This window comes from Fringilla coelebs (assembly GCF_963513975.1).
Source record: "Fringilla coelebs genome assembly, chromosome: 1".
Classification (NCBI taxonomy): Eukaryota; Metazoa; Chordata; class Aves; order Passeriformes; family Fringillidae; genus Fringilla; species Fringilla coelebs.
The window spans coordinates 43,471,859-43,498,840 of NC_140028.1; the positions used below are offsets into that span (position 1 = coordinate 43,471,859).

The following is a 26,982-nucleotide window of genomic DNA, read 5'->3' on the forward strand; positions in this document are numbered from 1 at the left end:
GTCTGCTGAACTATTTCCATTGAGAATTTGCAGTGATGTAGCCCTTTGAAGCCTGACAGACAATTCTGCAGGGACAAGACTGCAGATTAACTCCACCAAAAATTATGTGCGCTAACTAGGTGGGGCAACCTAGGTAAAATGTGAAATGGGAAAAACCTACCAGCGCAAAACTTGACTTGGTAACATGTAAATGTATTAGTACATAAAACAGAGAATACATTTAAATACAAGATTAGGAAGTTCATAATCCAGGCCACTTTCTAGGAAACAAATCTCACAAACAGAAGGTTGTTCAAGTTGTTTCCATCTACTGACATTAAGACGCAAGGCACAAAATCCTCAAATTTGCTTTATAAGGAATTAAAGAAAAAAGAGAGAAAAAAGAGGGTTGAAAAATTCATGTTCCAATAGTCAGGCAACCACTGTCAGAAATTCATTCAGAAGAAGGCTGCCTCCCTATCCACTGTGTACAGGCAGCTCTGGAGCACGGAAGGAATCAGCCTGTGCTCAGACTGCTCCGTTCTTCCCGGGGCTCGCATGCAGCACAGCCAGCTGTGTGAACACTGCCCTGTATTCACTGGAAGAGTTAGCAAAGGTCGCTTTCTTGGCATGCACTAAGTGCTTGGACTGAATCGAGTGCTAGGAACAAAGTTTTAGAAACAGGGAATGCCCTTTTACTCTTAAAACTACATCATAATGGCTAACCATAAAAAGCTTAGCTTCAACATCAGGGTGGAAGGCACTGAGCAGGCAAACAACCCCTTTGACAATAATGGCATCTGAAGTTTGAAACACATGGGTTTTATTTTATTTTTAGCCTTTTTATATAGATAAAAAAACTAACAGAAAGATAGTACCACTGTCACCATTAAACTAACATGTTAAATATTGTATGTAAGATCAGTTGAAGTAACAGCTTAACAATGAATTTAATATTCACTTAGAATTAAGAGTGAGCCTAATAATAAACTGAACTTCAATACAGAGGAGTCCACTGAAATCTACAGCAACTAAAGATATTTAGATGAGAACATTTGAAATAAAGCTACTCTGATCTGTAATTGCCACTACTTCAAGAATGCTTTAATTGGCCTCTGAGGCCAGGCAGAGCTCAGAAAAACCATCATCTACCACCAGTAAAAAGGGAAAGTTCACTTTGTTAAAAAGATCAAGAAAATACATGCACACAGAGAAAGGAAGCAGAACTTCCTTCATCACTTTTTTCCACAAAGAACTGCAAAGAGAAATACCCATCCTTCTGCAACTCACAGGGGAGCAAACAACTTCCTATGCTGCATTGCATGGGGTGGGGAATTCTACTGCAGGAAACTGTGAGTAAATGAATAACCTTGAGTTTTACAACGCTACCATGAAGGATACCTGTAATACAACTTATGCTACATCTGTGAATTAATTATTATGGTCTAAGGGTCAAACAGAAGTTCAGACCATTTATTAGAGACGAGTTCAAGCTATTAGAGACAAGAGCTTCAGATTTGTACACAAGCATGCTTACAGTTGTAAGCAAAGGCAAAATGAATCAGAATTTCTGTTAAAAAACTCAATAACATGCCACTGCCATTCATTTTTAAGTGTTTTGTTGACATATATGTGAATATTCCACAGCTGCTTCTCTTGAGAGAGTTCACCCTCTCTTTGCATCTCTTGTTCCCCACCCTCCTACTGCTTACGTTCTAAATAAACTCAGATAGGAAAGATTTCCTTTACAGTAAGCATGTTCTAATTTGGTGCTCAGATACACACATATCCTGTTTGCCACACAGAGAGACCTTAAACAAAACAAAAAAGAAGAGAAAAAAAAGAAGCAGCTGTAGGTAGCACAGCTACCATGCTCAGCAACACTCAAGAATCTCTGCGCTCAACAGCTACAGCTGGGCTGGGGTTTTCTGGAAGACCGAGTTCCCAAAGTGCTGAAGTACTCTGAAAAATGTGATCCATCTTCAAAACACATTAATAAACATGTGTAAGCTGATGCAAGAGAACAGCTGGACAGGTGGAGACACACAGGCCATACTCTGAACAAGCAAGTAGCTAACAACTTGATTTTATGGTGTAATACACTACTTCTTTCCAATAACATTATTTACATTTTCAACTTGTTAGGCTTTCACTTGTTTACACTCCAGGCTCTGAATCATAAGGTTGCAATGAGGCTTACACAAGCCTGAAAACCTGGTATCTACCTGGTATCTTCAGAATTCCATCGAGGTGCCTTGTGATTCTACAGCAACTGAAAGCAGACTGAAGAAAGCACATCATACCTCCCACTTCAGGGGGCACAGGGGGACATTAAAATCCTCTGGCTGTTACAGTGCTGCCTAAGCACAAAGGACACTCCCTTGTTTTACTTCAAGCCCAAGGAGAGTCTTCACATATTAAGTCTAGGCCATTTCAGAAAAACACTTTACACATGCACAACTACACACCACAGGCATGAGTTCAGAGGATTAGACAGGTGCTGAAAATCATGTACATGCTTAAGCAGTTTCCCCAGTTAGAAATATACTGGCTCAGCATGCCTGACAGTAAACATTACACCCAAAAGTCTATTAATTTTTTAAGGCATTATATGCAGCATTGAACATTGAGATTTTGGGTATTTTCCACTGCTCTTGCTACAAATAATTGCAGCTGTTACAAGGTATTATTCAGCTGTTCCTTAAGGACAGTTTTGCAAGAAGCACATTTACTTTATTTTTCCAGGGATAAACTAACAGTTGTTGACAGCAGAAGCTGTATCAAAACAAACCAGTAATAATGACAAGACTAGAAGGATTACAGCAGGGAATCTATTTGTAGTGTAAAACCTCACCACGCTTGCCATCACCTCTGAGCCTGAAGGCCTCCACATTTTTGCAGAATAGGAAAGGTTGGAGGGGACCACGGCAGTCCAGCCTCCCCTGTGCAAGCAGGGCCACCTAGAGCACATTGCTCAGCATTGTGTCCAGATGGCTTTTGATTATCTCCAAAGGAGGAAACTCTACAACTTCTCTGGGGAACCTGTTTTAGTGCTCACTCACCCTTACTCCACTCAGGTGGAACCTCCTGTGTTCCAGTTTCTGCCCACTGCCTCTCATTTAGTACAAATAGACATATTTGTACTAAATAGTAATGCAAAGAGGCAAACAGCTACTAAGTTTTTAAGTGCAGAGGAACCTTCTGGAAGCTGGCACCTGATAAGATACTGCCAATAAAACAAAAGATCGCACAACAAAAAGTACTAAAGCAGGAAATAACAGCAGAAAGGCAAAGATGAAGCTGAATGAGACTGCTGCAGCTGCTGCTCAAAAGGCTTTCTAGATTAAAGCTACTGCAAAAACAAAGAAATCCCTGAAGGAAGAAACCTGCCAGATTCAGTGGATAAATCCCTGTACAAGGAAAACTCATCCTTTTATACCATCCTGAAATGACAACTGATTTGCAGCTGGACCTGGCCTGTTTCTTGAGCACTCCCTGCACACAGCTGCAGCCACAGTCATTAGAGACCAGTTGTGCTCGAGGTTGTCTGTACAGAAGGGAGTCATGCAGACAGAAAATCAACACAAAAAGCTCCTGTGCAGTGCTGACAACACTGTTCTTACTCTCCCTTTTGACTTATGCTGTACTTCTGCAGCAAATACCGTGGCATCAGAGTGCTGCAACTGCAGTGATATTTGCAGCAAGCAACACAAAGGCTCTATCTAGCCAGAAACTGAATCAGAGACAAGATTAATCACAATGAGGTACTGCCATGGGAAAAAAAAAAAAAGAGAATAAAAGAATCCTGTGATAATAATACTGTGAGAAATTCATGTTTTTAAATGCTGAACGTCAAATCTCTTTTGCACTGTTCCCATGTTACTAAATAGCCCTGAAATGCTAAAAATATTTTCATTTTCAATACATCTCTCTCACTTCTGAATGCCATTTTACATTTACCACATGGATCTGACTTAACCTAAAATGATTTGTGAAGTACTCTTCAAAGTCTAGACGGAACTGAGGCAATCCATGTACATTTTATGGCTTGAATATTGCTGGATTATCACTGAATATAGACAACAGCATATTTTCTATTGTTCTTATTGCACTTCCCTGTTTAAATGCAAGTGAAATTAGAGTAATAGAGATGCACTCTGATTGGATTAGGCAATTTTTTTCTTTTAAATTAGAGGCTTCCTGCCAATGCTGGGATGTTCTGACCTACATAAATGTTTATGATGGGTCTAAAGGACTGCTTTAGACCCAAATCTGAGTACCTTCTATAAAGGCTCCTGGTAATTCTGGTTTATGCTACATATGGCTTTAGAAAACTTACACCTTCTTCCCCCCCTCCCTCCCCCAAAAAAATATTATCTGAGAGGCAGAAAACTATTGATTATTTTTCAGATATTCATTTTCCTCAAATGTGAAAATCACAACCAGAAGTATTCCAATAATATGCACAACTAGAGCCAAACCCTCTGACATAGCCTAATAACTAGCAATACTGAATACTGCATAGCATTTAGAAATAGTTAGAACTTTATTCACTAACCAGTTATTAAACTGGGGTAGTTCACAAAAATGAAAAGAACAGTTTCAAATTCCAGGACAATTATTTAGTGCTTTGAAGATTTCAGGGCACCTAAAGGTCCACCTGAGAAGAACAAACCGCATTCACTGACTCACATCTGACAGTCATGTTTGCATTCACTTGAATCTGCCAGTTGTATTGCCATATCATAAGACTTTATTTCTCCAACTACATTCTCACTCCTGCTGCCACTGAAACTGTGGAAATTAAACAGCAATGTCATGTCTATAGAGTAACAAAATTCCTTTTTTTTCAGGGTTCACCTTTGCCATCACAAGTACAATGCAACAGTAACACCTAACTACATAATATCTTCATTATGGCTGAAAGTATTTGCATGCTCGGAAAGGTTCCTTATCAATTTCAAAGAGGAAACAAATGTTAATTAAAAAAAAAGCATTCTTGACAAAGGAGAGAGGTTCAAGAAAGGCAGACATCAATAGCTTACACAAAATGGAAGCAATTCAGAGCCTCTGGCCACCACCACTTCTACCCAGGTATATTCACTCTGGTTAGAAATGAACCACAGCAGTGCACAGCACCCTCAAACCACACCTTACAGCAGTGGAACAAAGCAATAGTAATGTTTTCTGCTGAACAGACAGGTACTATTTAACATGGTGTAAGGACACAAAAATTTCAGTATATAAAGAATGTGACTACAAATTAAGAAGGCATTTTATTAATGATGAACAACAAAAATCCTTTGAAGTAGGCTGAACGAGAGGAACCTAACTGTGGCAAGGCTGCAATGCTAAAAAACTTCACTGCCTTTACTTACAGGCATTACCCTCCCCCTGCCAAGGCTTTCAACTCTAAGATCTTAAGCTTGAATCGCTGCTCTGATGCCCTGAAGTAAGATATTCAACCTGTCAAATTTTCACAATAGACACTGGCAACTAGTCTGCCTTTCACAGTAAGGACAAGGGGATTGTCAAGGGGGGAAAAGGAAAAAAAAAAGGTTGATTCAAAGGAAAATAATTCTCAGGCTTATACAATAAACTCAAGTCAATTAGAAACACCCGCATTTTAGAAAACTGAATTTGTTCCATGACTATGAAAACCTCTAGAAAGCTGATAAGCAAACCAACTTTTAATCTTCTGTTAAACAGTCTCTATTCACCCAGACACTAACAGGAACTTCCATTTTCCTTTTTTTCATTTTTTTCCCTTATGGATAAAAACAGGTTACCAAGTAAGGATGCAGATGTTACTAAATGATTTCCAAGAGATTAAAAACGTGTCATAAAGCAAGGTAGCATCAGTGCTGACCACTGAAGAAAGGATGCCTTGAGAGGCAGCCCATGCAAGCAAAGCTCAGTTCCTAGCCTAAGCACTGAAAATAACAGGGGAACTGTTGGGGAAGATGAAACAGGAAAGCCTTACAAATATGATTGCCTGGCAAAGGATTTTGAGAATATAGAAACTATAAGCGAGATTGAAATGAAAGCAAGCTTTGAGATCCCTTAGTTACTGAACAACGGAAAACAATGGTGTGGCTGGCTGAAGGTAATCCCCTTTTGATGAAACAACACCCTCTGCTTGCAGACAGGCCCAAGGGTCAGAGCAGACCCTGCCAGCTTGGCAGAAGGGGTCCGAAGAGTAGTTTTTAGGGTTTACAATGTAGCACAGTATGGTAATGTAGTGATTTCTATAGGCTGTATGTAAATGCTACAGGATTTGTATGTTCTACTGGATTGGTTAGTGAGAATCGGAATATTCAACACAGAAGATGATTTATTGTATTGTAACGGGAACTTCGCTCTCTTACGCTCTTACTCTCTTATGTTCTCTCTCTTACGCTCTTACTCTCTTGCTCTGCTCCCACCAGTTGATGGATGAGTAGTTTCACTTTCAGAGAGGAGATTTCTTTAGCAAATGCAGACGTGGGGGAAGATGGAGAGCCTGTCCCCACATCCACTGGCCCCACGCGAGCGCAGCCTGTCAACTTCCAGGCGAAACACGGCGGACACGGCCGCCCACCAGCAGCCCCCAAGGAATACCTGCCCGTGAGCAGGAAGGGCTGAGAAGCAGCAGAAAGCCTGGTTAGGGGCACTGGGGCTGCAGGGCACGGAGGCAGTGTGTCAGAGCAGAGCCCCGCAGGACAGCAGCCGCGCTGCAGCAGCCCTGGCAGCCCCGGCGGCTGCTCCCGGCTCCTGCCATTTCCGCCTTTTAAGTCCAGAAAACGCTGCGGGCAGGCTTGGGAGTTTCAGCAGGGATGGGATCCAACTAGAGACAGATGAAGTCACCAAATGAATTTAGTTTTGACCTATCCGGGGTTTCGCTGCCCCCCCGCCCCCCCCCCCTCTGGCATGTATACATTCCGAGGTGAAAGGCTAAAGTAACACGCTGATTTACTCCAAGCATAACCTAATGGCAAATGAGATTTTGTAACACTATACAGCCCTCCTGACGGGGGGCCTGAGCAGCCTCCAGCGCCTCACAAGCCTGCAGAGCCAGGCAAGAGAGGCAGTGAGTCAGCAGGAGACAGGCACTGAACATCCACGGGTCTCAGAAGAGGACAACTCTGGGAAAAAGGGAAAACGGGAGGATTCAACAAGGGGAAATGCAATGCCTTTCTCCTAACACATAGCTGCTGTTTTCTAACAACGGACTGCAGTACACTTAAAAATCCCTGGCTGTCCAAGGCAGGGTAAGCTAAGGAGCAGAGCACTCCCATGGGAAACCTCTGGCAGCAGCTAAGGAGGGACTGCAGTACAGCTTCCCCACTCACAAATGATGCATTATGATACAGAGCACAAAGATTTGGTCATGCATCAACTCTTCTCTCTCCTATGTTAATAACCAGTGCAGATATGCACTGATTTATGCATTGCAACATTTATTCTAACCTTAATATACACATATGTTAGAATCACAGGATATCAGGAGTTGGAAAGTGCCCACCAAGGATCATTGAGTCCAACTCTCTATTATTGCAGAAAATGAGGCCCTTTTTAAGTGGCCTTCTAAGGCCACCTTCACTTTGAAAGTTCCTGGAGTGATACCAAGTAAGGGACAAGAAACAGCACAGCAACCACTGATGCAACCATCCCAGAACCCGTGGGCAAAGGTTCTGGAGCACAGTGTGCACGACAGAGCTGCTGAGGTCCTGGCCAGGCAGCCAGCTCCCCTCCATCCCTGAACAAGTCATCCTGGCAGGAGGGTGACGACACTCATCAGGGGTATAAGACAACATTTATTTTAAGCCCTGAAGCTGTAAACAAGCATGTGACAACAGATGAAGCAACAGGCAACCATGCTAGCTGCTTTCACTGGTGCATCACTCTCTAAAACACGCCTGAGTATTTTTGTAATGAAAATATTAAGCTTTAGTATGGTTGCCCAGGCTTCCCACTGTTATCAGAGTTCTGCTGCCATTTGGGGGGGAAGGAGAAGCACCAGGCTTTCTGCTGGGAATGCAGAGCCAAGCTCCAGACAACACCTGTGACACGAACCACCTGAAAGTCCCCTGCCAGCACTGCCTCTGCAGACCACTGCACCAACATGCTGCAGAGCTTTTCACTAGGCTCTGAGGCCAACCTCTCTCCTCTCTTCTCCCTCAAACACTGGTGAAAGCTAGGCTAAAAGCAATAATGATTATAAGAATAAATCTTGGAGTTCTGACATCTCCAATGCTGTGGATATAGGCCCAAATAAATATCCCTGTCATTGGCTTATTACAAACTCCCTACTCCCTACAAACCATTTCTAATATTATACAGACTGCAAGTGTTAAGACTACCAGCCACAACACTTAAATTTGGTTTTGGATACCAAAGTAACCTGACCTCTTCCCTTGTCCTCATGAGTTAACACTATAACAGACAAAGAAGCACTGTTAAATTATTCTGGTGCCCAACACACTACTGGTAAATGACATATCTTAAGAATTTATCCTACCAAGTACTATCTAGAACAGGGCTGAACTTCTAAGTGCAATTGCTTAACTGCTAAATTAATTTTGGAGCAACTAAAACTAGAATTCACTAATCCTTCATGAAGTAAATTGCCCTGTAGGAACATTCTAGCTCAGCCATCTGTGATTTATGTAATATATTACTCTTGCTGTGTGCCAGTAACCACAGACTGATTTTACCATTGTTGCAGTACCAACATAATTGGTGTCTACCAGCATCAAGTAAAGCTTCGCCAAAACTTCTCTTTTCAACCATGTTGGTCTTTGAAGATCTGTGAAACTGCAACTGTCGGAAAGATTTTAACTTTTAACATCTTCTGCCTATCTAAAGGGGGAAATCCCCAAAGCTTTGTTTTCTAAATAATGTTCTTTAGAAGGTGCTTTGATGTAACTGTCATTGTAGAAACTGAACTACTTACAACACTCTTTATCTACAAGCCCCAGTAAAGCCTTGCACCTTAAACTAAGAGAAGCATAGATGTACTGTTTAATAGGATTTGGCCTCCTTTCATGGAATATCTTGAGGTTAATTCCTAAAGTGTATTGCTTCCAGCTGGCAAACAGTGACATTACCAAGTTCAACTCTCACAATAAACAAGGAAGAAAAAAGTTTATTGCTTGAATTGCCTTTAACTAGATGTAAGTGCAGTTATGAAGGTACTCTGGGTTGCAATGTGGATAGTTAGTTCCTTCAACCCTCTCAATGTAGCTGCAGGCCATGCAACAAGACAGTTCTGCGCCACTCCCTGTAAAAGCACATCAAACTAAGCAGACATCTGACACAGTTTAAGAACTGTGCTCACAATTAAAACATTTTCTGCAGATTAAATTTATCAATAATGCTAATATTTTCTGCATCAAAAAAAGCTACAATCCCTTAAAGGCACAGCAAACAATTTATCAGCTGTTAACTTCCAGACATAATCTTTGATTGCAATGTACACAATTAATTTTATGATACAGCAAAACTGTGCCTTTGCTCTGTGGTGTCTCTACAAACTTTCAATCATCCCTGGGTACTAAACTGCAGAAGTTGCTCTCAGTGATTCAGAGAACACAATATGAAATTACATGAATGTGAATTAATGTAGTGCTGCAGCAGCAGCACTGCTTTCAAAAGAATTAAACTAGAAAACGTTTGATATTGATGAAGTCATACTGAGGCTGCATACACATATTTTTCTTTTCCATTTGAAACCTTTGATGACAAGGCTGATTTTGCCTTCCTAGAAGTAAAAAAGTTGCTTCCAGATGATTTTCCTTTCATTTTTAAAGCACGTGATTTTGTTATTTTGTTTTTTAAGTCACGAGCTGTTTATGTTTATTAGAGCTACAGAATGGGATCATAAACTGACTCGGGTAGGCAGGGCACTCCAGAGGGACCTGCTCCAGCCTCCCAGTCACTGCAGAAACAGCGAGAGAAGGCTGCCATTTGTCTCAGTTCCAAGTCTCTCCAAGGACAGATATTCCACAGCCCCTTTGGGTAACTTCTGGGGTTTGACCATCCTGGCTGCATGAACACTTCTGCCAATATCCAAAGTACTTTGTACTGCTGCAGCTGCAGACGGGCTTTGCCTCTCATCCTCTCTTTCTTCAAAGAGCCTGTCTCCATCTTCTTTACACACAGTCTCCCACTAGACAGATAAGACTGCAGTGAGATCTTCCCCCCTCCTGAGCTGGCTCCTGTCCAGACTGACCAAACACAGGGGACAAGCTCCAGCCCCCTGACCATCCTGGTATCCCTCTGCCACACTCACTTCAGCACATCATTCAAAGTGGAGAGGCCAAATCCAGACACGGTGTGTGAGATGTGGTCTCAGGAGCACCAGAGGGGAAGAATCACTTCCCTGGAGCTGCTGGCTACATGCCTGCCAATGCAGCCCAGCATGGGCTTGGCCTTCTTCCCTGCAAGAGCACACTGCTGACTCATGTTCACCTTCTTCACCAGCACCACCAGGTCCATACTGTGTAACCCTTCAGGAACAACTGAGGGGTGTGCATAATGTGGTAGTGGAAAAAAACACCTCACCATATTAAAAATAGAGCTGCTTGAGAGACAAGGCAGTTCTACAGCACCCCTGTGGAACTCATTTGACACTTGGGAACCACAGCTTGAAAATGTGCACTAGAGAGCCAAACCTCTGCAGGCAGAAATATGCAGAATAACAAAATGGTTTGGGTTGGAAGGGACCTTAATGATCATAGAGTTCTTGCCCCTCTGCCATGGGCAGCAACACTTCCATTAGACCAGGCTGCTCAAAGCCCCATGCAATCTGGTCCTGAACATTTCCAGATACGGGACATCCACAACTTCTCTGAGCAACACGTTTCAGTGTCTCATCAACCCCCAGTAAAGAATTTATTCTTAATTCCCAATCTAAACATACTCTCAGTTTGAAGCAATTGCCCCTTGTCTTACGACTACACACCCTTGTAAAAATTGTCTCTCCAGCTCTCTTACAAGCCCCCTTTAGGTACTGGAAGACTGTTCTAAAGCCTCCCCAGAGCCTTCTCTTCTCCAGGCTGAGTAACCCCAGGTGTCTCAGCCTGTCTTCATTGCAGAAATATTAAGGGAAGTAAAAAAATACAAAGATAATATTTCTTATGCCTCCTTGAATCTGACAACAAGCACAACACGAATGTGTTGACTGAAAACCATGTATTTAGACCCCGACTAAGAATCTACATCACATATAACTTTGAAACATTATTATGGGCAAACAGCGATATGGACCCCAAACAACTCAATTCAATAGAATATAGCAAACACCATTCTCCATAACGAGGTTTCCAACAGAATGACTAATTACAACTGAATGCTATCCTTTTGGGAAAATGTATCCCTTCTATCCAACCAATTACCACTGCTTCCCTGTTCTCAGCACTCCTACACACCATGGTCTTTCTGTATACACAAGCTCCCGTGGGACTTTCATATCACTGGGCTATGTGTTCCACTTCCATACAAACAATTACTCATAGATTCTATAGTTATTTTAACAAGCTATGATTTGTGTAACACTGAATCCGTAAGTAAAACAAATGAGTATTCTACTTCAAATATTTCAGTGCTTCCTATTCATGATATTACTGGACCAGCTCCACAGAGATTAACCTTAAGAAGCGAAGCATAACAACTGTGTAAGATTTGCCTAAAATGAATTTTCACTCCCCCCAAATTGTTTAATACATAATGCCAGCAAGCCCTTCTGAGCATCAACACTGCATTCCAGAGTGACAGGAAAGAATTTGCATTCATGTGCATCTCTGAATAATTACAGCTGCTTGGGTAGGAAATCTGTATGGTACTAAGGAACCCTGCTGTAGCGGGGGGAAATTCACTTGAGTTGCTCCTAAAAGATAAAACTGAAGTGCACAGATTTCAACTAAGGGTTCCACTGACTCAGGGCTCCAAATTGCCAAGATACATAATATTGAAACAATACAATGCAAGGTGGTCATACACAAGGCCAGAAGATCAACAGTCCAACCTGCATGGCATATTCCTCTCCAGGCAGAATGATTTGGCACAGTTGTAGGATTTCCTACGGAAGCTACATCCTTAAGTTTCGATTCACTAATGAATGTTTACACTTCCTGTTTGGATAGCATAGCAAAAAACCAGATTTAACACAAAGGCACCCTTCACTAATCATGGGGCTCTAGGAGAAACAAGAAATTATTTCAGAGTGGCTAAACTGAGACATTTAATGGGTGTGCTTCCAGTATACAGAGCCCTCTCTACAAAACATTTGGTAACTTAGTATACCACTAGAAAACTAGACAAACATTTATCAAAATATCACAGGCAAAATTTTAATCTTGAATTAAATATTTCTTAGCACAAAACAGTAGAATTGTGCTAAAAAAAAAAAAAGAGACGACAACACTCTTTTTAAACCCCATGAGTTAAATACATGTTTAGTAAACGTTTACAGCTGATATTCCCTTTCCCCTCCCACCTCATTGTAATGAAACAACACGAAGAAGATGCTTTATCAGTGAGTCAGGCAGCAGAGATCTGAGCAAGATCCAAACAGCTCCGCAGCACAGCTAACACCATCCACAGAAGAAACACGGATGTTTTCCATTTACATTCCCCAGCACTGATCCTGGAAGCAAGCGACCAGCGCTGCTAGCTGGAGGCCAGGATTCAGGGAGCGAGGAGGATGCGAGCAGCCAAATGCTGTCCCGGAGAAGCGGAGCCACGACGCTGCTGCTGCTGCTGCTGCCACTGTGCCACGATGGCCTTCGTGCCATCCCACTCGGTGGCTGGCGTGATTGAGAACAGATGTGGCGAGACCACTCGTTTTCAATTATCAAACAAAGGCTGAAAGTTGCACTTCCAAAGTGCATGAAAAGCTGGCACACTATTTATCTGCCTCCTTACCAAGTCTTTGCTATAATTAGCTTTGGGCATGAGGAAGGAGAAGAGACTGTCAAATTAAACTAACCTCCCCACTAAACCCCAAAACCTCTGAAGATATTTTTAAAGAGTCACACATTCAAATGCCAAGGCTTGAAATGTAGACCTACCACACATTTTCTTTTCTTAGTGGCTCCCAAAACAAGTTTTATATCACAAAAGGTTTGTCCAGGTATGCCCCCTGGAAGAACATTCCTGTGGTCCAGATGGGATAACTGCATCTCCCTTAAACGAGCCAAAGAAATAGCTTTAATCAAGGTCTTTTGCTCCACAGCCCCACCTCCAAGTCACCTTTCTTTCACAATGCAGCATGTTTTTCAGTGCCTGTTTTCTAGGAAGACTAGATTGAAGACACGAGACAGAAGCCAAAATGTCTGTTTCTGAAAGCGCCAGCATCAGGTTCAGTTCTTGCGTGTCCCAAACTTGCTCCTTTTTCTGTTCATATGCCAAAAAAACATTGCTGTTGCTATGCAGCTCAACAAGGTAGTTAAAAAAAACCCACATCACACAACAAAACCCATAATGCAGCCTCCCACCTACAGGATGTTTCTGAAACCCACGGAGGCTGGGTGCAAATTAGGCGTTCTCAGACCTTTATGGTGAGAGCACTTGGGTGTAAGCTGAGGATTTCGTGCTCTCTGAAAATTACCTCAATGTCCTTACACAAACTGGGCTGTCTGTGGAGTGTTTTCTCCCCTCTCTCCCCAGTCTCCAAAAAGCCCCCTCTCTCTTAGCCCCTGATTTAAACAAATACCTCCAGCCCCCAAAACACTATGAGGGTATTATCTAGGAAGATCTAAATCCAGGTCAACAGAGATATCCAAACAATGCAGAGATATCCCAATAATCTAAGTCTCAAACTACTGATGCAGTATTGAGCAGAGTCATCCTCTTAACCCTCAGAGGCTTTTACATGCACTCACATGTGATTCCCCATTATCTTCAGACAGTTTCACCCTGTGCTTTTTGAGAGCTGGATCTGCCCAGCAGAAGATTTTCACCAAAACAGCTCTCTCTGGGCAGAGCACTCCCTAAGCAGAAAACAAGATTAAAGAAGAACAGCAGTGGCAGCAACGGGAGGACAGCTTTATGAAAGTGAAAGAAGAGAAAATAGAGGGTACCTAAGCTGACAGGAACCAAGGAAAGATTTCTGCCTTGCTCCTCTTTAATGCTGGCTAGTAAGCTGCTGGCTCTAAGTCATCAGGATGGTTTTCTCCCTGATAGTAACTACCTTGTTGCAATCCAGATACTTGGCAGACAAGGGGGTTATCACAACTACAGCTTTTAGAAAAGTACAGGCCAAATTTATGGGGTGTAATTGATGTTAGTTTGTTGATGGTTTTTTTTTTAAAACATTTGTTATTGACCTTTTCCTGCTTTCAATGAAATCTAGGGCAAAATTGTCATAGTCTGCAATAAAACTGTTAGGTCAAGAGCAAATGCCTTTGAAAATAAAGATTCGCTAATATACTTAATAGCATTTGCTTTGACTGGTGTTTACAGTTTCAGAAGTCACAGCTATCAGTACTATGAAGTGAGAAGACAGCTCACTGCTTTTACTCTGTATCATCTTCCCAGTTCTCAAGCTTGGGCCTTTATATATTAATTTCATCAACACAAATGATCTTTTTTACTTCAGTGTAACTACCTGCTTACCACAATCAGTGGAGAGTAATTTTAGAGCAAGAAATTCCTTCTGCCCAAAGTAAGGCAAAGCCATAGGTCCCCCTTTGTACCCTGAGTAAAGCCACATGTGTGGAAGGCAGAGAGTCACCAGAGCCAGGGGCAGCTCCTGCCGAGGGAAGGATGCTCTCTGCTGCCCAGGGCCAGCCTGCATCCGGCAATTCACTGCGAGTTCAGAAGGCAAAGACCAAAACAGATTTTACTGTAACGTAAATCTTGACTTTCAGCGTGGAAGTTATCAGCTCATACTGCTGTAAAAGCCAGCCAGATATGCTCTGTAACACCCCACAACTTATTCCAGCAGTGGGTGAGGAAATCACCACTGCTGTCTAGCTTTCATTATTATGCACAGCAGCATCATTTGTCTGCTTACACAATGATTTCTAGAATGAAGGCAACACTTAGGAAAAACAAATATTTAAAACAGATAGCATTAGAAAGGTAGACACTCACAGATAAAAACTAAAACAGAAATACCCTTTCCTTTTAGCCTAGTGATTTCAAGAAAAAGAATCAGGAAGTCAGCCCCTTCCCCTCTGCTTCATGCAAGTTCTGGGTATAAAACTAAATATAGCCAGGGAATGAAGGACCAGAAAACCATTTTTCTAGCAACACACAGAGACAAAGCAGAAGCTAAGCACAGCACCCTGCAAAGGAAGGTACAACACTGTCTCTTTGGGGCCAGGGTGGTTTAGACTAGGTATGCCATTTGAACCTGGAAGTATTCACTCTTAATACTTTAGCTTTTAAAAATATGATGAACTCATCAACCACACAAGATACCTGGAGTCTGGCAAAAAAAAAGCACTGCACACAGGTCTTATTTTAAAAAAATTCTCCACACAGCTGTTGATTTGGTTCCTCATTGATTTTTTTCAGCCATCTTTGAACCAGAAGTAAAACTATCATTAAGTGTGATGCCATTCTCAGAAATTACCCCAAGACTACTTCAGGCTAACAAAAAGACACCTCAGTACCAAGTCTTAAACAGGCTCCTGATCTGAAGCACAAGAAAAAACATTTCACTGGAGCAATACAGATTGATTACAGTTATTAACTCCAAAAGGTAACATCACCCTGTGTCTAAATTTTATGCCAAAGTGCCTGGTTTCCATTTACCAGCTAAGTAAAGCTGGATGAGAAACTTAACACCTTGAGCCTGTATGTCCCAGTCTGCAAAATATAATATGTCCTTTGGAAGACTTGGGAAAACTATTTGTGGCTTTGCATACAGAGCACATGGCTGGGGCTCGTGGTATAAGCTCAATTCCCTGCTGCATCCTCAACTCCATGGATAACTTACAGCTTCCATGTCAGCTTCCTAGTCTGTAAAATGGTGCAACCCGCAGCTGTTTTTAAATCTGCTTCAGGAGTTGGATATCAAATCTTTGGTAAAACCTGGTATTAGAAATAGCAAAGGGTTTTTTTTAGGTCTGACAACATCTAACCTGATGAACACAAATTTTCTGATCAGTAAAGACTAGTTTTTAAAAAGTCTATGGAACAGAACATGTTAGAAGTTGTAAAATGAGAAAGCATTTCTGTTACTACAGGAGAGAAGGATGGAAAGGCAAACACTGAACCTCTATACACATGGTAGATGCAGGATGTAGAAGTCTTTTAGCTTTGTACAACTGCTCATCTGCCGTCAAGCTCCAGGGTGTGTTTAATGACATATTTATTCCATATTCCTAGATGGAAGAAGCCAGCCCAACAATCAGAGGCATAGCAACTTGATGTGTCATGAGGTCCTACAAGGTGCTCCAGATGTCTGGAATGGCACTGACAGTCCAGTGTGGCAGCAGGCACTAAAGTGATGGAATTTATCTGTTGTACCCAGTGGTGGTCCCCTGCTGCCACTCACACTGAACAAGGACTAAACTTGCCTAGCTACTAGAGGTTGTCATGGAAGTTAAAAGCCATTTTTTCCAGTATCAAGAAGAAGCTTCACCGCAGTTTTCATGTATTTTCTCTAACACTTCCCTTCTGTTATGCTTGACATTTACTTCCTAAAGGACTTTAGCTACAAATGGGAGCAAGTTAAGTATCATTCTCCCTTTCTCCCAGAGAAAGGAAGAAATCAACAGATATGGGAGTTACGACTCTGTAGAACATGGTAAGTTTCCAAAAGGAAAAAAAGCAACCAAAATAGTTGGTTCCTCAGTGGGAATTTTTATTTGTTCATTTAAAGTTTATTTCTAATATATATTGAACTGGATTGCTTATTTACTGCCCAAAGATAATATGCAATGCCAGCATCAGTAATTCTGTATTCCTTTATACTGCTCTAGAGAGGGATACAAATGGATACAAATCCCTAAAAGACTACGGAGTACTTCTCTGGATTAAAGGCTCTTCAGATGAAGAGCATCTTCACAATTTCTGGAAAACTGGGCAAGTGCTATAGTTATTCCTGTCATCACACGCTGAACACAGCAGCCTCACAAAATGTCTTTTCTAGACATAGGTCAGTGTATGATTTGACAGGCTAAAGGACAAGAAAACTGACTTGTTGATGGCTGCAGAAAAACCATACAAACCATCTGAAAAAGAATGGAGAACCCCATGTAACAGAGGTTTTCTAAAGAACTCCTCTGAAGGAAACAAGTTAGCAATTGGTGTTACCTATGGCATGTCACAGCAACTAAAGGTAGCTGCTTGATATTTCAAATCTATTTCATATTTTGTTTAGCTGCACGATAGAAATACAGCTTTCCACTAAAACAGAATCTTGTACTACTCAGCTGAAATTTAGATATAGGAAGTGAGAGCTCCAGGCTTTCTGCAAATAGAAATAGGTCCTTGCAAAAGCAATTTTGCTACTTTGTGCTAAATATGTGCACTGGGGCTCCACTGCACAAAGTATAAGCAGTTTCAGAGAGAGACACGGACTAAATTTTGTGCAATTCAAACTAACCACACGCTGGGATCTCCGACGCATTTCACGCTCACCCGCCAGTGCGTGATCAACAATGAGATTCAGTGTTAAGGTTATTAATGGCCAAATGCCGGTAGCAGCTCCGTTATTCCTCAGCAGAAGAAGAAAATACTGCGATTTTCTCCAGACAAACAAGCCAAGTCATCCACGTTTGTTTTCATGGATTCGAGCTTACAACTCGCCACTTTAGCCAGATATTTGAGAGCAGCATCATTTCCTGCTGCTTGAAAATCAGCTTTAAGGGGCGTGTTCTCTGCAGAGGCACTGCTTGCTGTCATCCAGGCAGCATTTAGAATAACTGTATATTGACATAAGGAGCCACCGGCCGTACTATCGCCCTTCGAGTCGGCAGCAAGGAGCACATCAAACCAGTTGCGTTCCGGGCTGCGCCGCGACCCTTATCAAACAATGCAAACAATTTTAATGAGCTTATCTGCCGGAACATATTGTCAGAGATGTTAATGCAGAAGCGCTGCCAGCAACGCATGCCAAACGATTCATCAAAAATGCCTACAACTGCGACAAAAGACGGGTGTCCCCCCCAAACGAGAGCCGATAAATAAACACAAAATGGGGCTGGCGGGGAGCGGGGGGCGGGGATGGAGCCGCCCTCCCCCGCGCAGGCACCGGGAGAGCTGTCACCCCCGCGCCGAGGAGCGGGGGGCGGCTGTCACCCCCGCACCGGCGTGCGGGGGGCGGGTGCTGCCCGGTGCGGCTCTCCCGGTCGGGCAGGGGCTGCCCGCGCCCCGCCATCCGCGGCCACCGCCTCCCGCACGGCGCCGCCTCCCTCCGAGATCCGCAGCGAGGTGCTGCGGCTCTTTTCCAAGGGGAGCTGGCTGCCTGCGCGGGGGGCGTTCTTGCCTTCCCTTTTATTTCCCCCTCCTCTTTCTTTTCTTTTTTTTTTTTCTCTTTTTTTTTTTCATTATCATTTTTAACCGCCTTTCTTCCGCCCGGGCGCGGCGAGCCCCCGCACGCATCCCGCCTCTCCCCCGAGCGCTCCGCAGCCGGACAATGCGGGGCCGCGGGGAGAGGAGGGGGCTGCAGCTCGCCCGCCTTATGCAACCGCCCCCCGCACCGCCGCAGCCCCCCCGCCGTACCTGTAGGAGCGCTCCCCCCGCACCGTGTGCTTCCTGAAGGGGATGATGGTCCCGTTATCCTGGATGATGTCGTTGTTGTTCTCGCCATTTGGGGACAGGGCTTGGGTCGGTCCGGGCATTGGCGCTCCCGCCGCTCCGCAGAGCCCCGCGCTGCTGCCGCTGCTGCTGCTGCTGGTGTGCGGAAGGTGGCGGCAGCCGCGACTCTGCCGCCCGCCCGCCCCGCCCCGCCGCGCGTCAGCCCCGCCGCCGCCGCCGCCGCCCCACGTGACCGCCCCTCGCCATGGCAACCGGCCGGCGCCGCGCTGCGCCCGGGGACGGCAGCGGGCAGGCAGGGCAGGCACGGCGGGGAAGGGAGGGGAGGCAGAGAGAGGGGCCCGCCCCGCCCCGCGCCCCCACACAAAGAGCCGCTCGCCCCGGGAGCGCGGGGCGGCCCGAGCTGTTTGGCGGCCCCGGCGCGGCGCAGGCACACACAAAGCGCCGGGGCACCCCCGCGAACGCCCCGGCCACGCACGGCGGGCCCGCCTCCCCCGCGCCTGCCCCTGCACCCGCGGGCGGCGCGGAAACGCCGCCTGGCCCGTGGGGACCGCGCCGTGCCCCTGCCCACCGCCGCCCCTGACAGCCGTGTGCGCGCCCGGCTCGGGCGAGACCGGCCGAGACCTCGACGCCCGATGCCTCATCGTCACCCTCCGTGCCCCGGTACCTCAGCATCGTCCGCCTCCTCCCCACACCAAGGAGCTATCGGGCTTCTTCTGAAGGAGCCCGCACGCCGGGCTGCTCGGTTACACAGCGGCGAGCCGCAGCAGGGAACGCCGCCCAGCATCTCCCCTCGGCGCGGGTGTGCCGGGGGCGATGGCCATCCCCGCCGCACAAAGCCCGCCCGCACGGGCTGCAGCTCGCAAGAATCATAGCGTGGCCTTCGTGTTTCAGATGGTAAACGCTTTATTTTTAAAAAGTGCATAAATATTAAGTTACGTGAGGCTACAAGATGTAAAAAATCATGGTCTCCTAATCATAAAACAGCACACGAAGGTCTTAGCTATTTTATGCTCTTTTTTTCCCGATTCCTGTGTCTGCTACTCCGCCTGCATTTCCACCACAAGCACCAGGATGTTCAAAGCTTTGGATACCAAGCTCTGTATCCCTGCTTACAACTTCACTGGAGAGCACAGTATAACACCTGTCAAGCTGCATTGCACATTTCCAGCATTCTCCTGCTCTCAGGCTTACACAGAAAAAAACATTTGATGGCACATCCTTCAAAATCTTCCTTGGATCAGAAACAAGAAGGGAAGACACTTGCCAAGGCAGTGGCATTGAACTTCTGGCACTGCTAGCATCACCAATCACACAATCCTCATCTCTTCCTCCCCTTCTTCTAGAAGTTTTTGCATCCTCCCCAGTCCCTTTCCCACTGCAAAGTTCTATGATTTCTGCATATCTCCCCTTGCCTAAATAGCAATGTGCTTCAAAGTTGGACATTAGCACAGATCAATGCTGGTCATCCTCAGGAGCAGACCTGAACTTCACTGTGGTCAAAACCTACCCTCATGTCCCAACAGGGCATTGAAACTCACACCTCTACCAACCCCCACTTCTAACACAGTAGAAAAATACTGTCCAGCTGTTTAGAAATTGTTTTCTCTAAGCAGAAACCAACAAGGGTGGCTATAGGCACAGTCTTTAAACAGATCCATATGACCTCATGGCTTTTAGATGCAAAATATTTGGGCCAAATCTATTAACATCTTAAAAAATACATGCCCTCAAATGCAAGTCTCTTTTAAAAAGAATCTTAAGATGGTAAGTCAAACAAAAGCCATGTGAGTACTTCTAATATGTTCTCAGAGACACCTGCTGATATTTTAAGTCATGAAGTATGAGTTTGATCAGGTTTCTGCCTCAGATTTTTTTCTGCACAAAGAAAGTGACTTAATGAAATTTTAACTAATCTTTACCTAATCTTTCAGACTGAAATGACACTACTGAAATCTTAGTTTACATGATTATATTCATATCACAGACCATTCACAGAGAGCTTGTAAGGTGAATAAAATCAATAAAGCCAACTGCACTACACATGGACTGCTGAGAATCTCCCGGATTTAAATCAGATGTATAGATTAACACACTTAAGAGCAATCTCAAACAACGCTCAACTTAGTCTGCCAATTTGCCACTGTCTTCTGCGCATCAAGACAGGGAATCATACTTTCTGCCAGGTTTTCAAATATACTCATATTTGTCTTTCAGTAACCAATCTATGGACATTTGCAATTGGCATACTTCATTGAAACATGTTTCATTCATCTGGTAACTGGAGGAAGCTGTGTTTGAGCCTTTTTCAAAACAAACAATAAAAAACATTCTGTTAAAAAGGCCAGTAAGTGTCTTAGTAACACTCAAGAACATGGACAAGCCAGAAATGCTATGTGGCAACAGAATATAAAAATAATCTATAGCAGGTCTTTATCTGCCAGACATAACCCTACCTGCTCTGCTAGGGAACAAGCAGTAAAACACTCTGCAACCCTAACTTGTAAAAACATTTTTATTTCTTTAGCAGCGGCAAAGAACAGAAGCTTCTTTATTGAAGTCTTTAAAACTGTTTAAAACATGTACCAACAAAGCTACAGAAGAGAAGTGCAGATGAGGAGAGCATGGCAGCCTTGCTGCAGACCTCTTCCTGCCTCTGCATTAGGACCCAAGGTCAGAAGATCACACTCTGCCTCAGCACAGTACCTTACCTTTATGGAGGCCGAGCCAGGCATCAGCAAAAGAAGCCTGGTACTGGTTTTTAGAATGTTTCAGTGTGCTTCAGGCCATCTAGCACAGCCTCAGGGGCTCTGGGTGCAATGTGGATTGCATGGGTGCAATATGGGTGCAATATGCACGGCATTCCTTCTACCTACATCTCTCTTTCCAGGCACTGTGTGGCCCACAAGCACAACTCCTGTCTTGATATGCTGGAAGCCACCAGAATCTTCTTCTCACTTCCATCATTCTAAGCTTAAAGGTCTCAAAGAAAGAGGAAACATGTTGCTGTTATTAGGTGTCTGTACATCTGTGCTGCCTTTATAGATTTTCACATGCACTGGGCACAAAAATAGAAAATTGATCCAAAGAATAGAAGGTCAGCCTTGGTGTTAATAAAAAGCCCCACCTGTGGAATGCTGAAAGTACCGAAATCTGGTACTCACAAGTGATGTGCTGACTAAGCAAAGCAAAGAGCCAGGAAAGCAATTAATGCTGAAGGGTAGAATTACAAAACCTGATGTAATAGATCTTCAGCACTGAGACCACAGAGGCAATGGCTGAAAGGGACCTGTGGAGGTCATCCAGTCCAATCTCCCACTTGGAGCATGATCATCACCAATATGAGATCAGGTCACATTTGGTTACATGATCGTAATCAATCCAAATATTGAAAATCTCCAAGGACAGAGATGTCATGTCCTCTCAAGACCACCTGCTCCTGTGCCATTCTAGTCACACAGCAAGTCCCAGGTGTACTGCAGATGCAAAAAGCACCACTCTACTACATCATATGCATTCCAGGACTTTGATATCTGCTGTGGTGAACCAGGTAGAGAGAATACTAGCTAAGTACTGCATACTAAGTGTCCAGTAACACTACTAAGTACTGGAATAGGCCTAAACATCATTCTCCAAAATCTGGTTCCTCCTTCCTCTTCAGAGTTTTTGTTTTCAGTTCCTCTCTCTTTACTTGCTGTAAGCCTCACTTACTGCACTAGGAAGGCCATAAAGCCTAATTTATAATGCCTGAGAGTAAAATCCTCTAAGAGCCCAAAATGCAGCATTAGAAAGACCTCAGGCATACTCGAGCCAGAATTTTATATTAGGTGGCTAATGTGGAAATAAATTATAAATATTTTAATGCTGATAAGCGATCAATGCACAGCCTCTGACAGCAGAGGTGATGGCCAGGCTAGCGACTTCTGCTGATACATTTTTGAGGGGATAAAAAAACCCCACACACATGGTTTTAGGGAGTATTTCATGACATAGCCAAACTATAAATACAATTAATGATTGCAGAAATTCCCCACCACTTGGATAACTTTGGGGTGGTGGGAGGAATAGGGAGTGAGACTAAGAAAAACATATTTAACCCTAGAGTGGCCAGCAAGCATCCCTCATCTCTGACATCTCTGTTCACATTCAAGCTCGTAAAGGAGTCAGCGTGATATTGCTTGCAGTCTTCTCAGAATAGAGCCCAGCTACAAACTGCAGCAACTATCATGCCAGTATAAGGATTTTGGGCCATGTACATCACTTCTCTGTGGAGTTTCATGAACATTCCTGTCACAAGTGCATTTTTTTCACTGGGGAAAGAAAACCTGAGGCTAGATTTCAGAAAACAGTTGGAAAGTAGCAATAACTTTTGGAAAGCAGCAGTCCAGAGCAATGTCATCTGCTTTTCTAATTTAACTATCCTCATAGTCTTCCTTTATCACAACAAAGATTAACAGAATTCTGTAAAGCCACATATTTACACACTGTAGATTAAAATCAGTCTTAGCACTCAAGTGTGTGTGTTTATAAGAAATCCATGCAGAAACAGTCTCTTTCTCCTGAAGGAGTTGGCCAACAGTGTTTAAATTTGAAAATAAGTGAATAAAGCAACTCAGGAACAAAGTTTGGAAGGAGCTCAAAGAAGTTACTCTGTTAAGTCTTGGACACACCTCAGTTGTTCAAGGAAGTCCCAATTCATTAAGGTACATTGACATACTTTATTCCCAGCATGAGGAGGGTCAGTAAGATGGGTATAACCATGAGCATACTTAATTAGGCTGCATCAGAATCAGCCTAATTTCTACAGTTGCATTCAGCAGATTAGGAGCAGAAGATTCAGGAGATCCAGATTTGCATGTAATCTGTGAGAAGTACAAGTGAGGTGTATGCAACTCAATGTCTATTAGAGAGAGCACTGGCTTGTGCCAGCTTAAACTAGAGCACAGTTCTAACCTGTGACAATAACTTATCACACAGAAACATCTGTAAAGGGGTCAGCAACAGCAGCGTTCCTAACCCAGCAAACAGACATCAGATGTGAGGAGGTGCATGGTAAATTTCAAGCTGACCTGGGTTATGCAGAACTGGTGCTTCCTATTTTGCTGACATACTGTCAACAGCACTGATCAACCCAAAAGAAAACTGAGTGTCATAAAATCACTTCAGGTAAAAATTGAAAACTTTATAGACTCTCTTTGTTTACGCAGCCCTGAATAAATTGTCCCACCACCATCCCACCAGCTCATTCCGTACCTTATATTTCTGGGCATTTAAATCCACTATGGCAAACAGCAAATGAAAATTTTGTCAGGACAAAGAAACACTGCATAAATGGTATTAAAACAGCTACTTATCACTCCAGACATCCTGTAGACAAAGAATGAACTTTCCACCCTTGGGGATTCTAGTGTTGCCACTTTAAGCAAAGCCTTGATTATTTGCCTTCCCTGGAGGGACACAGATAAAGAGGGAAAAAAAAAGAGAGGGCTGTCCCAATTACACAATGTGCATGGACCACATCCCTATGAGGTAATTCAAGTCTATTTTTAAATATACAGACATATTTATATTTCAGAGTTCACATTTAACATTTTTAAAGTGTTCTGTGCCCGTGAGGAAGAATAAAATCAATCTTGGCATCTTTGCCTGCTAAGCATACTTGAAAATTTAGCCTTATGAACTGCCAATCCAATCTGACCATTAGTGCATGAATTGATTGCTAAAGGGAAATATCTTGTAGAGCCACAAACTGTGGGTATTTTCCTTTAGAAAGACTAGTTATAGAAGTTGCCTTTTATAGTTACTGCAGAAATCAGAGGATTAATTCAAGATTCAAGAACTGCCTACAAAACAAGGACTTACTTTCACAGGAACAGGATTTCAAAAACCCTTGAATATGATATTTTAAGACTAATTGTGTACTTTAAATATTCTTAGATTAAAATTAATAAATTGGTTTAGTGGACATTTATTAAATCCAATTAACTGAATCCAGCTGCTTTAAAAAATAAACTCCCCAAATTCCTATTTAGAAAGAAGCATTCTTCAGTACACATCAAAGGATTCCTTACTTAAAACATAAGAAGTTCACACCGAATAGCCAGAACATTTTTATCCTTTCTACATAACAAGAAACTCCCGTGAGAGCAGAAAATACTTCAGTGAGGAATGGTTCCAAAGAGAAGGAATCTTTGCTTCCATTAACTCCAGACTAACCCAAAATTTGGAGCTCTTTAGTGTCTGTTACCTCTGTTTTCAGTGATATCCACTGGGCTAAAGCAGAGTTTCAGACACACCTTGTGGAGCTGCTCTCAGCTAAAAACCTGGAAACGGATGCTGTAATCAATAAATGCTTTGAGTAAGGATTCCTGCATCTTTAATACTGGTTGAAAGGAATTGAGACTGGAGACTGACTCATGCCTCATTCACATGCATTTCTTTGGCTGGAGCTGTTCTAGATGTACCATTGCCACTTCCATTAGCACCGAGGTGTTAGCTAGTTTTCTAGGCTTGTTTTGTCAGAATTCAAGTGTAAAGGCTATGGAAAGTCAAAATAAAAACAGCAAAAATGTTCAGGTAATCTGAATTCCTACATTTTTTCAGAGGATGACAAAATTTTAATTAAATGAAAGTGAGATTAGTGTTCTAGAAGAGAAGGATTTGCGATTTTCAGGTTTCCAAACAGTACAGTTTATGACTGTTACCGCTGGGAAAAGTCAGAGCTTCAGACATTGGTATCTTAAACAAAACCAGTAAAACAAGTTATAAATGGTAAAAGCCTGGAAGGGCTTGGAAATGTGAGAGACTAAGTCTAGCATTTATTTATGTATTTTCAGCTGTTGAGGAATCTTTAGCTTTCTTGGGGCTCAGAAGGGGTGTCTGGAAAAAGGTAAAAATGTGATAAAATCGAGTGGGAGTGGACAATCTCCATCTCTGATATACCTTCTTACTGCTCTACACTGAAAATGTTAGTGATACACTTTGAAGGCATTTCAGTCGATTGATTTAGACCTGTCTGACCTGCCTAAGGTGTTCACCACTGCTAAAGAGGAATGGAGAAGGCTGGCACAAGAAAGTAATTATTCCAGCAGATGGCCTATTAAATTTTACTGGATCAAGAATGTTTCACCAGCTAACAAAGATTGAATCTTTACAAACTGGGATTTGAAGGGGTTACTTTGTCCCAGGAAACTGTTAATTAAGTGTCTGTCCTCCCACACCCAGCAAAAAGCCAACATAAACAGTATTACATGCTCTAGCTAGCATAAAAAAAAATCCATTGCGCATTCATGCCTGACCAGGATCAAAATCACACTGCCAAGTCATTCAGTAGCGTGTGAGTGTTTCTGTGATTGCAAGACCCGGCCCAAAAACCTAACGAGTGCAAAATACTCTACAGTTTCCTCAGGACCCTACAGTGCACTACAAATCACTTTCTTTCAGAGCCAAGGCATCTCGTCGCCCGTGAAATTAGCAAATGCCAAGAAGTTACACTGAAAATGGTGTGCTTTTCTGTTTGTGTGCAAACTTCCCCTTTCTCCTTTTTATCTGGGACATTCATTGCATTTTACAAAAACTGATTTCTGTCAGCTTTCCTTATTTTACAAGCACAGAAACAGGACCTGCTGTTATAACCAGCTTTCACAAAACACTTACTACCACGAGTCTGCACAAGTGTCATCCTCAGCACAACTGCTGCGTCTCCATCCTTTCTTCCATGGGTGGCTTTCTAATCTTTTCAGTATTTCCAGCTCTGCAGCTAAGCAAATCCAATCCTTCTTCTCCACTGCTACAACTAAATGAGTGCCTCCTCCTTTTAATCTCAGGATTTGTTCCACACCTGAAGTTTCTCTATTGTTTTTTCTCCCATTCTTTCCCACTCTTCCTTTGTCAGGCATAATCCTTTATAGGCTTGGGCAATTTCCACTTCCCTTCCTCAGCCACCTGCAGAGAACCTGGGTCAAATTGGTTTCCTTCCCTCGGACAAGTCCCCAGCATACTTATTGTCCAGCTAACATGCTGTCATTAGCTAATTACTGCTTATTTCATCCCGGCCCGGAGCGATGGGCTGCAGTACTGCCTGCTGAGCCGCACCGACCTTCACACGCAGCCACCCCAAGAAGTGGCACCTGTGTTTAAAGGCTGCATCACAGCCGGGATTCACACACCTCGTGTGACACATTGCTGCCATTAACACACCAAAGAGCCGAACTCCCTGAGGCACCTCAGCGCCTCTGAAAAACTAGGTTGCCGAGGATTTGTTTGTGATCTCGAGCTCACCGAGAAATCAGGGAGTGCCTCCTCTTTGGG

The 26,982-nt window shown here is 43.3% G+C and overlaps 1 protein-coding gene across 2 annotated transcripts in view; it reads right to left on the reverse strand.

Moving 5' to 3' along the window:
- Window positions 1–26,982, reverse strand: part of MAPRE2 (microtubule associated protein RP/EB family member 2) — a 72,413-nt gene that overhangs the window by 39,255 nt on the left and 6,176 nt on the right. The window contains exon 1 of one of the 2 annotated variants that reach the window (XM_084204260.1): window positions 18,640–18,829. The exons of the other annotated variant lie outside the window; for it this stretch is intronic. Within the exon in view, the coding sequence (XP_084060386.1) occupies window positions 18,640–18,758 (119 nt within the window). The 5' untranslated portion in view covers window positions 18,759–18,829. Of the gene's footprint in view, window positions 1–18,639; window positions 18,830–26,982 lie in introns of those variants that run through there. 2 annotated transcript variants of the gene reach the window in all.